At 38.7% G+C, this 14,550-nt stretch overlaps 1 protein-coding gene across 6 annotated transcripts in view; it reads left to right on the top strand.

The window, feature by feature from the left end:
- Positions 1-518: 518 nt before the first annotated feature.
- The window catches only part of RFX3 (regulatory factor X3), a 274,696-nt gene continuing 260,664 nt past the window's right edge, over positions 519-14,550 (top strand). For 3 of the 6 annotated variants that reach the window (XM_027616065.1, XM_027616071.1, XM_027616068.1), the window contains exon 1: positions 519-750. Coding sequence is in view for 1 of the 6 variants with exons in the window: in XM_027616064.1 (XP_027471865.1) it covers positions 2,001-2,022 (22 nt within the window). In the remaining 5 variants the exon portion in view is untranslated. Of the gene's footprint in view, positions 751-1,964; positions 2,023-8,182; positions 8,359-13,105; positions 13,293-14,550 lie in introns of those variants that run through there. The other 3 variants (XM_027616066.1, XM_027616064.1, XM_027616070.1) reach the window with 3 other exon arrangements.

The raw sequence follows: 14,550 nt of genomic DNA, 5'->3' as shown, positions 1-14,550 counted from the left end.
GGACCCTCCGCCCGCCCCGCCCCGGAAATGATGTTTCAGGCCAGGAGCGGGGGAGGAGACCGCTCTTCAAAGTGGATTCTTTCCCCGCCGTAGTTGGTCTCCCCACAAAGTGTCTGGAATCGCCGTCAACACCCCCTCTCCCGGGTTACTCGTTACCCTCTCGCGGCTCTGGGGCGTCTCTGCACAAAGCTGGCTGCCGGGACTGGCAGCTGTCGCCTCGCAGAAAGTACCCCTCGCACCACGCCCCTGCACTCCCCCTGCTGCCTAGTTAGCGCGTGGAGTAAGCCTACCTCCGAGAGGACTCTTGGGTGACCTCGGCCCCTGCCAAACCTAAGCGAAGCTCCTCGGAGCCCTTCCTCGGAACCCCGCCTCGCCCTCCCCGCGCCCCCGCCCAGCCCAGCCCAGCCCTCCACCCCGGCCCGGGCTCGGGGCTGTCCGTCACGGTGCCGAGCCCGCCCCTTCCGGCGGCTCGCCGGGCCCGCCTCCTCCCCTCTTCCCTCCCCACCCCTCCCCGTGCGAGTGTCTCCCTCTCCCTCTCGCTCCCTCTCTCTCTCCCTCTCTCTCTCTTTTGTGAGTTATAGCAACCGTTGCCTTGTGAATCAAGCGCCATAGTCACCGTAGTCCTGGCGACTGTTACCCATCAACAACAACTACTCCTCTCCTCCTCCTCCTCCTCTTCCTCCTCCTCCTCCTCCCCACCACCACCATCTCCATCACCCACCAACAACACCACAATAATCCACAGCCAAGGTGAATATTCTTCGGTCTCTACATGTGTGTGGGAGCGTGTGGCTGCGTGTGAACGCGTGTGTCCGTGCGTGTGTGTGTCCGTGTGCGCGAGCCGAGTGTGGCTGTGCGGGGGTCTCACTCCTGACACCGGGGGCTGCCGCTGCGGCGCCGCCGCCGAGGGGCTCCGTGCCCCGGCTTGTTTACAATGGACCAAGCGCGCCGCGGCTGGCTCGGGGGTGTGGGCGCCGCGCCGCCCCGGCCCTCGGCGGCCGCGCTTCAGGGATGGAGCGGGCGCGCTGGGGGCTGCGAGGCGAGCGGGAGAGGGAGCCACAGTTGCCCGACGCGGATGGTGGAGCTCTCCCCTAGGTCTGGCTCAGAGGAGGAGGGTCAGGTGAAGAGATAAGGCTTGCTTGCTTTCTTCCTTTAATTTTCTTCTTTTCCAAAGCTGCTGGTTTCCTGCTTCTCTCCAAACCGAAATAGACAGCAGCGTGCCGGGGGGACCCAAGAGGTGGTGTCTTGTTGTTGTTGTTGTGCACTTGTGGGGCCTTGTTACGGGTTTTGTTATTTTTATCCTCGTACAACGGTGAACTTTTCCCACCGCTTATTCCCTTCATTTTTGCCCCTCTTTGCCTTGTGCTAAATGGGCTGCTCTGCTTTTGCCATCATCAGCTGCACGGTTTCTTTTTTCTTTTAAAACTGTGTTTTCTTTGTGCTGCAAACAGTCTTAATATCCATTCAGCACTCTTCCCTCTCCCCCCCCCCCTTTCTTTTCCCCCCACACCCCTTGCACACACATTGAAACCAGGGGCCTCTTCGCTGAACTCTTTGCTGCAATGGAAAAGAGATTTTTAAAACAAGTCTCTCTCTTCTCTCTTTCTCTCTTTTTTGGGGTGTGTGTGTGTGTGTGTTTGTGTGCGCGCGCGCGTGTGTGTGCTTGTGATTTAAACCAGATGCAGGGCATCTGTGATACTTGGGTTAGTAGTTATTGACAGTGCTTTATCCTTCATGTGGAGATGGGAGGGGTAGTAGTGAGGTTCCATTTCACTTTGATGAACCTCCTTCCCCACAGTGGAGTGTTAACAGTTTTCATTGTGGTTAGGAGACTTTGTGTGTGATAAATAGGGAAAGGGCATAGGGAAGCTTTGTGAGAACTCAGTTTACAATGTTATTTGTGACAGTTGTAGTACTTTAAAGAGTTTTTTTTCCTTCATCTTCTCTGTTCCTTTTCCTTTGAGAGTTGAAATTGAAGTCAAGTTGTTCATAAAGAATGTATGAAGCTTCTCAACTTGAAACGTGTGTATATTTCACTTTCTTTGTGGTTGTTAAGATCTAGGCTTGTGTGTACTTAACATGTTCTTTTTTGTTTACTTTTTGGTTTTCTTTGGACAGTGACTTAAACATGCTGACGAGAGAGAACTTTTTTCTTTTTAAGTCTGTCTTTTAAAAATCCATTTTTCTCTGAAATTTGAATACTTATCAGTCCTCAAGTAGTAGGGCTCTTGGCTAGAGGTAACCCAATTTTACAGATCCTGTAAATTTGTTCATTTTTCAGCCTAACGTTTAATTAGTAGCTTATTGGTAAAGCGTTTGATAATGAATGTGTGCTAAAACAGATATAGTGTGCTGTTATATTTGTACATACTGAAGTTTCCAATTTGGAATTTTAAAATAGGTATTTAAACAGTCTTCTTTCTCACAGCAAACACATATTGATTTACCTAACAGAGAAGCCTGTGAATAATGTGACAGTATTAATTATTCTTGAGATTGTCAATGAGCAGGTTGGGTAATTGTAACACCATTAAGGCTAGTATTTTGTAAAATAAGAGTTGGGGTTTTCAAAAAACTTTTCCTCTTTCAACTCGTTGCCTTGTGATTGCTGTTTTAACTGAGTATGAAAGAAGTCTTTCTCAGTGCACTCAAATTTCTTTATATTTATTCCCCAACCTGGGTTCCATGCAAATCTCTAATACTAACTTGTATTTTTTTTTTCTGTTCAGATGAGTGTCAAATGCCTGAACACTTTTGGATGGTGAAGCTCCTGGGTCCTATAAACTGTCTCTGAAGTTAATAGGAGTTTTGCTGTCTTGAGACAGTTTCAGACCTTATGCCATTTACATAATAGGTTTTCAGCTGAGTAGATTATATGCTTTAATGTTATGGTTTAATATTTTTATTTGCAGTGTCCAAGAACTTTTTTGAGGCATTTCACTCATTACAGTTATCCATAATTTAGATAATTTAGATTTTTCAGTCACAAGTTGATCTGAGAGCAGAACTTAAATTGAATTCTCTTACCCATTTTTAAAAGCACATAGGTGGTATAAAAGTTGCTGTATAAAAGAGGTGCTTTGGGCTCAAGTATGTCAGTGTTATTCATATGGATTGAGTAAATAGTCACTAAAAATACTAACGTAATGATAAATTTTAAAATTTAACATGAGGGTGAATACTTAGCATTTAGTTTCTTCTTTCTGTGATATTCTTCCTAGGAAGAACTATATTATGTATTGGCATTCTCCTGTGTTTTCAGTTTTTAGACTAATTAAAATCTGTGAAAGTGACCATGCTTTAAAACGAAAAGTATTAAGTAGGAGTTACTTAAAAACTTGTTTTGAATAGCTAAATATCTGTGATTCATTGTATGTCATAATGCCTATCTCAAGCTTTTGAAAGATTGTTTTGCCTATGAATTTCATTAAATGGTGTAGGCATATTTATGTAGTACATTTGTATGCATAAGATGGTACACTAAAATGCATTCCTGAAGTGCATGGATTCCACAATGTTTTCATTATATGTGGTAGTTATGCCTAATTTTAAAAATAACAGTATTTCTCTAGTATTCAGATGATCCTGTATTCAGGTACTTAAAAGGTTTATAGTTTATAAATTTAACATCCTTTAACCCTAAACAAATATTGTGTACCCTAAACAAATTCAATGTGGTTAACTTTTTACCATTAAAAAATTAGCAGTTAAAAAATGAATGAATCATTAGTCAAGATAGATTCAATGTATTATGTAAATGATATGTTACTTTTTGGTAACATTGTTTATTCTTGAGAAAGCTGATGTTGTGAGTGCTTTTCTCTAACCTTCCAACTGAAGAAATTAGTAGATGGAGTATGATTTTGCTGTTCAAATTTTTAAAGTGTAAGAGTGTGTGTGCGTGTGCGTGTGTGTGTGTGTGTGTGTGTGTGTGTTTAAAAGGGTGAATGTAGCATCATGTGTATGAGAAGAGTTAAAAAAAAAAAACTTTCCTGCACAGGCTAGTGGGAATGTTACTTTGTTCTTGGCATATATAGTGCAACTGTGTTACAAGAAATGAGAATACCAAAGAAGTAAGCTTTTAAATTGTGAAGAGTCTTCAAGGAAGTAAACGTTTAAATTAAAATGAGTCTGCTAGTTGTTTGTTTGTTTTGATGCTGAGCATTAGACAAAAATGCTCTACTTCCAGTTACTTAAAAGAAAAAACAAAACAACTTAGTTTCCCTAATGGAATAATTTGCCTTTAACTGTTGGCGTATAGATTCCTAGTGGCCATGGCAAAACAGATTTTACATTCCTCTCTGTTCACAGGTGCGTAGTGTTCCCATATTTTGGAAATCCAAGATTAAGTGGATTTGACTAAATCTAGCTTGTTAGGGACAGATGGCTGCTTTAAACAGGTGTCACTTTCATTTCTAGTGCTTTGTGTTGGGACTTCCAGTGGTTCACAAAAGGGCTGTCTGAAGCAGTTCTTTGCTTTTGTCCTTAGTAAAATATACTTTTGGAGTTAATTATTTTCCTAGGAAGTTTCTTTCTTTAAGTAGAAGTTTTGAACTGTTCAAATTGAGATTCATAATTTAATTAACATACTTTTATTTCTGATTATCATTCTATTTTCAAGCTGTATAAGTTGTATAAGCACTTTACACAATCAAATCAAAATTATCTGAAGCAAAAAGCCAAGGAAGATTTAAATAAAGTGAAATTTGGTTAACATGACAACCTAACTTTTGCCATGCTATCCTTAAAGAATTTTTTTTGACAGCATTATTTTAATTTGAGTAAGTGTTGGAAACCAATATTGTTTTTGTTTATTATTTTAAATATTTTCAAACTAAAGCATTTTCCTGACCTACTTCAATTGTTACTATAACATTTTTAGTGGTCTTTTTAAGTGAAAATTGTTTTTAAGCATTAATGTTTAAAAATATGTACTGGAGTAAATAAAAGAGTATCAACTGATTGATTTCTAAGGTTCATTTTTACTTTGATTCTATCCTTTTTTGTGGGAATTTTATACATCTTAGAACAGATGCAGCAGAGGGTGCTGTGCTGTTTGCAACATGAGATTATCATCACTAGAAATGTGAACTGATTAGAACTTTTATTTAAAGAAAAAATGTTAATTATATATGCATTCAAGCAAATAATAGCCTTATTTCTATTGAGTTTAAATTTAATACACTGTCTTAATTGGCAGTTTTGTACCAAAGCCTGTCTCTGTACTGGTATAATATATATTAGCACAACATAAGATAGTATCAAGATTGATACTTTGGCATAGTTTGAATATCAGCATTAGTCCTTTAGGTATACACAAGGATCATCTTCCTATGCAAGTATGTCAATCTCTGTTTCAAAAATTGAGGTTAACCTGAGAATCATACTATTTTGGCAGTATGGTTCTATACTCCATAGATTGGGTATTGTTGGCATCTATGGATATATTGTAAATTCTTAAAACGTTTTTATATGGTATAATTGATGATAGGCTATTACAGTATGATTTTTAAAAACTGCCTCAAAAGTGTAAGTGGTAATAATAGTTGTCAGGCTAATTAAGTCAACAACAATAATAATATTAAAAATTTGTCTGGAGAATTCAGTGCCCACTTGATGCTGTTGAAGTAGTCTTGTTTGACTATTTAATTTGGCTTTATTATTATCTGAAAAGTTTTAGATTCTTTGCCTTGCTCTGTGCCATATACTTCTAAACTAGAAATGGTTGGATATTGTTCTCTGTATCTGAATATTTGTTTAGTGTGATTTTTTTTTTTTTTTTTGGAGAACCATTGAATTCAGTCTCTTGGGCTCTTCTTGCATCATTGACTTTCCTCCTTCAGCAGTATATACTCTAAAAGACAAATACTGAAACAGTGGTAGTCGGTGTCTTTTTCATGGAAAATTAGAAAGATACAGTTACGTCAGATTTTTTCTCTGGATAACGGATTTTTGGATTGATCTATACTATTATCCCACATTTAACTATCATCAGCAAAATGTGATATTTTTTAAAAGTCCCTTTATAGGACGTAGTACTTCATGTGTTGGAATATCACAAAGAGTTAGAAATATCAGTAGAGAGTAACTGTTTTTGAAGACTAGTTTTGTTACAATGCATTAGGCATTTTTCTTTTACATTGTGGTCTTGCAGTTTCCCAGTTAGTTTCTGCCATTAAGATTTTTAAAGTGAGATTGTTTTAAAACCTTTGTATTTGAAGTTTTATATTTCATATCAAGGTACAGGATGTACTTAATGAAAACAAATCAGTTAAAAATGGAAATATATTTAGAGTACCAAATAGGTATATGTTTTGTCCTTTAAATGGAGTTATGGAATAAGGATGTTGGTTAAGAACATAGCCTGAGGGTCAGGTTTCAGATGATCTTATTAGCTGTGGGACCTTGGACAAGTTATTGAGCTTAACTTAGCCTCAGTTTTCTCATCTGCAAAATAGGATCTATGTTACCTGCCTTACAGGGTTTTGTGAAGGTTGACAATTTATGTAATGTGCTTTGCTCAGTATTTGATAACAGAGTACATGCGCAATACATGTTGATTCTTATTACGAGAGACTACTGAGAAGATACTTTTTTAAATCTTTATGCCATCTAAGAGTTCTTATAAAATGTTCCTGATCATCTCCTCAGTGGGCCCTAAGTTCTGAAAGATTTTGCCCAGTAGTGTATACTTGTTAAATAACTGTTATCTCCTCCCCAAGACATGAATCAATTTGGATTACTACTTGATAACCAGTCTTGTTTTTACACTGGATTAATAGCATGTTAGCCCAAAGTTGTGTTTTAGTTTTACTCTGCAGCCTGATTATAATGGCATTCTTTTACTACATTTGGATAAATCTCCTGGTCCAGGGATCTCAGCCTGAGAACTCATAATGCAACATTTCATAAACTCTTAACAATTCCCATTGTCCATTTCGTCGTCCAATTTATGTTTTCCTTTTCACGTCTGTTATACATGAATTCGTTTGAAAACAGTTTGTGCCCTTTTTAATGGACTTTATATAAAATGTAGTCATTAATATATAACGACAATAAATAGCTATATAAAGATGAGTTCATTGAGGACTTATTCTACAATTTTATAATGCACTGCTGAGAATCATCTTCCTAAGGGTAGAAAAATGTGTGAGATCACCACTTGTATACCTGTAGCCATAAGTAAATTTGGAATAATTTGCCAACCCCAATCTTGAGGTATAACGTAACCTTGGAATGTTATGCAGCAAAACATAATGTGAAATTAGAGAGGAAAAATGTCATCTTTGGTGCTCTTTCCTTGGCTCCCAGGGATGTTTAAAGAAACAGTTGGCTGCTCAACTGTCTCTAACGTTGCTATCTAGTAATTTGCTATATATCTTTTTTTCTAAGCGTTTTGCCTGAGAATGTTTTTTTTTTTTTTCCATTTTAAAGTGATCTAGATTAGCTAGCCCTGATCGTTCTCAAACTGGAAATGTGATTTATACGACCCAGTTGAAAGTTGACGACTCAGAACCACATGTCGTCTTTCTTGCTGAAGCCTCGCATCCCGCACGGCTCTCCTGCCTGCCTCGCGCCTCGCTCCTCGCTCCTCGCGCCTCCTCCTGACTGTCCTCGTCCTCCCAGTCCTGCTCAGTGTTTAATTATATGACTCCCCTTACATCGTTTTTATCGACAGTTAGTCCCAGTATATGAAGTAGCAGGCTCTCAGCTCAGCCATCTCCTCTGCTTTTTTTTTTCCAGTGAACTTCACACCCATTTTTAAAAGGAACTTTTGGGAAAAAGCCAGGGAACGTGACTTCGGTGGCCAGGTTATACCGTCATGATTTTCTTACCGGCTCTATCTGTCTGCCCTCTTGAACGAATACGTAACCTTGTTCCGCTAACGCTGTAACCGGAGCGTGGTTTTGCTCCGGGAGGCTCCCGTCCTAGCCCTGGCCAGGTCCTGGCCTCTGGCTAAGCGCTTTAGTTTAAATCTCTCGTCTAGCCCCCAAATACCATGTTTGCACATCACATATGTCTGCCCATTGCTGACTCTTAATCCCTAGATACGTCTTTCTCACTACTTTTATTAGAGGCTGTAATACCCAGTCAGTACTGCTTGCCTTTGCTTTGCTCGGTCAGGATGACCAGAGGTTCTTGATCCTGTTGAGGCAAAAATGGGGAAGGGCTGGTAGGAGCTGAGCCCAGGGAAACAAAGAGTGAGGCAGCTCATCTGAAAATGAAAGTGCATTAGCTGGTGAGAGGACACAGATCCATGGAGTGGTGCGGATGGAGAGAGGAGACAGGGGGATGACACTGAGAAACAAAGGTCTTCAAAAGTGCCGGCCAAAGGATGGGACAGAAGAGAGAACCCAGGTCTGTTGGGGGACTCGGCGTAACACTAACTGTAAAACCTTGGGCTGCTCACTTCAACCCTCCAGGTCTCAGTTTCTGTCTGTAAGATGAAACGGTAGGGCTGTGTGATCTCTCAAGCCCTCTAGTCTAGGATTCCATGGCAAGATTGGCACCGGGAAAAGGGAAACACAATAACAGGGAGCCGGGAATTGGTGTTTCCTTGTCCAGTGGGCCCAGAGGCTGGCATTTTGCTTGCCTGTTCTTTCTTCTGCTAAGAACAACAGAGAAGGAAAACCCAGAGCCTGGGTCAAGCATAATGGCCATACCTACGGCACAGTCTCAGAAGGTCCCACCACTTCAGTGGCCCCCACAGGGAGCTGTGGCCAAGTGCCCTGGTTTGCTCACCCACATAGGAATTAGCTGAGCCTCACAGCTTGAGTTCCTGCCGAGCCAGCTCCTCTATGTCTGCGTGCCAGACAAGTGGCTGACAGTTGGGGCTCCTGCCTGTTGCTCACCAATGAGATATTTAAAACGGGACATAATTTCCCAAGTCTGTGGATAGGCAGTTTGATGGTGGGAGAGAGAGGGAAGGAGGGAGGAGAGAGCATGGTGTGAGCTCTCTCATCAGAAGCAATAAAAATTTAGGTTTCTCTTTGTCTCATTTTTACCATCTCTCCCCCAGTTATTATAGCCTTGACTTTTTCTTCTCTTCATGCTATTCAGCTGCTTTTGAAAAGAGCTAAAGTCCTGTCAAGGAGTCTGGGCAAGTGCCTTTGGATTACTTTGGGGCCCTGCTCTGGGAAGCATTCCCCTCATCTACGCTCGTATTCTTTTCTATTTTTCCATCGGTGATACTTACTGCTTTCTTCCCCTGAATATTGTTTATACTTAAATAAGCGTTCTTCTTATTCAGGTTTGGTGGCAGAAAAAATATTGTGTCTTTTGGTCAGGAAGTATGCCTCTTCATAAAATTTTACTTTAATGTCAATTTGGCAACTGGACTTAAGATTTTAGAGCATTGCAGACTGCGGAAGGAAGCATATTTTGCATTTGTTCAAGATAAGTCTTATGTTCTGCTGTATCTCACCTCTTTTACCAGTCTAATAAGTGTATGGAAGAGTAATAGATTGTAATTATCTTTTACAACTTTTAAAACTTTTGAATGATTTTTTTTTATTGATTTATATAAACATATTCAAGTGTCTGAACCGTGTCCAGATTCTGACACTTTATAGCTTTTTGTAATTTCAAATGTAATAACTATCTCTCTTAAAAATGGATCTGGCCTTCTTTAGTCTCAGTCAACATAATTTATTTTAATATGCAAAACCATTTTAGAAAGTCCTTATCACTTGTTTCTTTCTTTCATGCTTTAGCTGCGGGACGGTGGGTGAGGGAGGTTACTGGAGAGAGGCAGGAAGAAGAGATACATTTAGAAATCATATCCTGTTTTCATTGTTAAATACCAGTGCACTGCATGCTTACCCAGCCCTTTTTTCCTGGACTAGAAAGTTTTGGTGGGAGTGGGGTTTGATGTGGGAACTCTGGACATGGGGAGGGGGAGACAGAAGTGACTCAGGTCGTCCCGTGTTTCTTCCACTTCTCTTTGCTTTTCAGCTGTAGCGTTGTACAGAGTACACATACTTTTGTGAGAATAGGGTCTTACTACTTCCTATTTATCAGTGATCCTTTTCTCCTTAGAGACTGCCTCTATCTGGATATATCTACTTCTTAGTGCATTAGTAGATGTGCAATAATATTCTTCTAAGGAGCCTATATTGTGATTTGGTCATGCACAGTTTTTTAGAAAGGTAGGAATAAAAGAAAGGAGTATTGCAAAAATCTAGTTTGTGTGCCAGATAATGGAAATGGCGTTTCAGATCCACCTCTCTACGTCTGCTTGGGTAGATTGTTTTGTGAATGTATTTTTTTGCAACAGAACCTAGGTTTTTCCCCCTGCTCCTATTTAGGCTGACATTTTAAAGAACCAAAGAGTATAATCTCTCACATCAGGCTTTCGCTGATTGGCATCTGATTATGTCTGATGACAGTCTCGGAGATGAGTTTTAATGAAGTGTCAGTGTAAAGGTCATTAATAAAAAACACATGAAAAGATACTATTATAGTGGTCTTAAAATCACCTTTACCATTTTAAATGTACAGAATGTGTTTTGATGTGGCATAATGAAAACCCACCAGGAAAAAACTAATACACAGGCACCAGATAAAGTTAGAACTCTTTGCTCTATAACAAGATCATATTGCATGCTTCTAAATGACATTTTAAAACATTTTGTTTAAAAAGTCATTTTACATTTTTAGGGTGTACATGTATTAAGAAAGATAGAATTGAATTCAGCTTAAATACTGTGTTTTATATATATGTGTGTTTGTGTGTAGGTCTTTAGAAAGTCATTTTAATGTATGTTTTGCTTGGTGTTTCAGAACTTTGGTCAGACATTTGCTCACTAGTTTTTGCATTATACATATCTTGTAACAGTATTAGGAACCACTCTAGTGCTGTTTTCTTGAGGCACAGAAAATTGACGGAAATGTTTGACTTAAGTTCTTTGAATGACCTTTGTGCGATTTGGGGAACAACTTTTAATAGTGCTTCACATTTTATGATGATTTTTAGAGGCTACCTTTAATAGTTAACAAAGGCCATAAATACTGAAGTTGAATTCATTATAGTTAGAGACAAAAATTATAATTCATTCCAATTATAGTAGATTAAGATATTATACTGCTGGATCAACATTTGATCTGTTCCTTTATTTTTAGAAGTCTGCCGAGTTTTGAAATTTAAAACCTTTTAAATAATGTTGAAAGAGTAGTGCTCTATATTAGATGTGGATTTATATTTCAGTAAAGGTTTGAGAGCCATATGGCTTGGAAGTGAGGTGGGATTTTGTTTCTGAAATTGGAAGGTGATGCCTTTTAATATTTTGATTGGGCTAGACTTGCTTGAGCATTTATTAGTTTTGATAGAAATGCAAGTGACTGTGCACTGGAGATGTAGATCAGAGTACTGGTGAGGAGGTCATTGGAGCCATCCTGAAACTTCACTCACCTCCAGTTCTGGTGCCCTTGAAAAACTTTGAAATAAAAGCTTCTTTTTTGGATAATATAAACTTCTTCTGTTGTGTTCTTGTTAATTTTCATTGCTGTCCGGGCTTTGGAAGTTCCAGTTTACCTTTTGGTTTATAAACCTTAGAGAGAATGCCAAGAGATGACACCCCATGCCCAGAACAACACCTTGATCTGAGGGAATGGGGTAAGAATGAGGGTGAATCAGGTAAATCTAAAATTTGATTCAAAAGCGTGCTAACAGAGGCCTCAGGTAATTGGGTACATTTGTCTGTAAGCTTGTAGTTCTATGTTGTTGCCCTTTAGCTTTATTTTTGGATTAGGAATTAAAGGATTTATATCAATTTGTATTTAGTGCCTGTACTATTTTGGTTAATTTAGGAATCTTGAAGACTCAGGGTTTCATTGTTGGGGCTGCATGATGGGAATATTGTATTATTCTCTCCACTTTTGTGTGAGCTGAAAATTTCCACAATAAAATTTTTTTCAAATTAAAAAAAGAAAGACAAGGGAGAAATAAGGTATTAGACCAAAGTTACATATTCCCAGCTGTGTGAACATATTTCTTAAGGTTTCAAATTGTAGAGGGCTACAAAAATGACAGAGATGATATTTGGGAACCGAAAAGGACAAAAAGGTAGAAGGAGATACTGAAAATGTAGTTAGATGAAATTAGTGGAGAATTCTAAAGTAGAGATAAAGTGGATAAATCAGAGTTTGATTGGCGACATAATTTGTTGGATGAACAGTTGTTGTTTTTGCCTTATTGTGATTTTGACTAATAGAGGATGCTTGTACTTTGTTGAAAATATTTATAATATTTTGTTGAAAATATTTATAGTAAGGCTGTGGGACCTTTGTTATTGCTTGGGGTTTAACTTTTACTTAATGTTGTATATAGAAAAGCATTAAGTTGAGATGTTGTGTCGGAGTTTCCTTGTAATTTATTATTACAAAATTATATAATAGTAGTATATGAAATATACAAAATTAATATATTCAATGGGGATCTTAGCTTATCTGGTATCTAAAGCAGTTTACAGTTGGGAAGCCAGTATATAGTGGAAAAGTGTATACCAGGGGTGCCTGGGTGGCTCATTCAGTTAAGCATCTGCCTTCAGCTCAAATCATGATCCCAGGGTCCTGGGATCGAGTCCTGCGTTGGGCTCCCTGCTCAGTGGAGAGCCTGCTTCTCCTCCCTCTGCCCCTCCCCCTGCTTGTGCACACACTCTCTCTCTCTCACTTGCTCTATCTCAAATAAATAGAATCTTAAAAAAAACTGCATACCATAAATGTATATATTCTTAAAACGTCCTTATTTTGGAATTTTTTAAAACTTACATTGAAGTAGAGAGAACAGGATAATGAACCCCCTGTGCCCAACACACGTATTTAACAATACTTTCTCTTGTTCTTATAGCTCTATAATTTGAAATATTTGTTTATTGAAACAAACTTGAATCCTTCCTTATTCTGTGTTTCTCTGAAAAAAAATTAAATTTAACGTTAAGAAAGACTCAGTGGAGGCTTGAAACAATGCTTAAATTCTGTTTAAGACAGAATAGTTGAGAGTGATTGATCTTCATCAGTCCTCATGTTGTTTCTTCTCAGAATAACATTTCTAAATCAGGAAGTTTGTTCTCAGTTATTTGTCAAGTGTTTTGCTTAATAATTCCAGGCTCTCCTACTTGAAATCTGACCTATCATTATAAAAGGGAGCCAGGGCAAGGACAGCAGCTCATGTTTGCAGGACAGAGGAAGACAGCTGTGTGAGATGCACCTCTGCAGGACGGAGGAAGACAGCTGTGTGAGATGCACCTCTGCAGGACAGAGGAAGACAGCTGTGTGAGATGCACCTCTCAGAGGTGAAATGGTGTTAATCTTTTGTATATCATTCTTGTAACCTATGTGTAGATAAATTTGGATGAACTGTTAGAGCCATTTTGTAAGTTGATCAGGGAAGAGAACCAACTACTAAGATACTCAGTTCAGAGTTAGCAGCTCTGTTATGGGACATAATGGAACATAAAGGAAGAGACATCCATTGGTGAGAGCTGATATACTGATAACTTAGGCTACCATTCAAAGCAGTTTAATATCTTCCGATTCACTGCCTCAGGGAATGAGGAGGGTTCCTTAGTTTTTTTATCTGACTGAGGTTCAGGTATGAAAGAAGCTTAATGCTAGAGTCTATAGCAAAGAAAAAAATCCATTATTCATGTTGGAAATTATTCTGTAATGAGCAGACTAATATGTATAACAAACAATGATTAATGGCATTTTAATAAACAGCACAAAATGTAGACCTAAATCTCTTTATTTGAAAGCTGATGTTTTCTTGTTGTTTAAATTTAATTAAATGAATAAGGCATGAAGAAGTAAATTCATTACATTAAATAAGGCCTGCATTTTTTGGTTATGTAACTTTAATTGCTAAACTTCTCTCTGATCCAAAAGGTTCCATAGAGGGGCACCTGCATGGCTCAGTTGGTTAAGCATCCAACTCTTGATTTCAACTCAGGTCATGGTGTCAGGGTCATGAGATCAAGCCTGAGCCCGAGTTGGGCTCTGCGCTGGGTGTGGAGCCTGCTTAAGGTTCTTTCCCTCCTCCCCTGCACAACCCCCCACCTTTTCTTCCCTCTCTTAAAAAAAAAAAAAAGGACAAAAGTTTCCATAGAAATATATATGACTTAATAAAATATATTTTCAGTCTTTTAAAATATTTCTGCTACAGGTGACGACTAGCCAGACAGAATGGTAAAGTGACATAAAATATCCAAAGTCACGTGCTAATTAGATGATCTTATCCCATAACTAAGCTACCATTTCTTTTCTCAAAGGGTTATAGTTAATTCTTTCTGCCGTTAAGAAACATCTGAGTTATAGATTCTAATAACATTTAAATTATTAGATTCTCATATATCTGAGCTTTCCAAAGGTAGATAGAAGATGTGATGTATACAAGAGAATGCCAGTATAAAGCTTAATCAGCCGGTGTTTGAACAAAGCATAAATGTAACCTTGCAAAACAAATGATGGAGTACACATTAATTTCACTCATACTTACACAGGAGATTTTATTATGAATTTAATGCAACATCAGTGTAAACATTATTTGTAATA

This window comes from Zalophus californianus, chromosome 13 (genome assembly GCF_009762305.2).
Source record: "Zalophus californianus isolate mZalCal1 chromosome 13, mZalCal1.pri.v2, whole genome shotgun sequence".
Classification (NCBI taxonomy): Eukaryota; Metazoa; Chordata; class Mammalia; order Carnivora; family Otariidae; genus Zalophus; species Zalophus californianus.
This window is presented reverse-complemented; position numbering and strand designations above follow the sequence as displayed.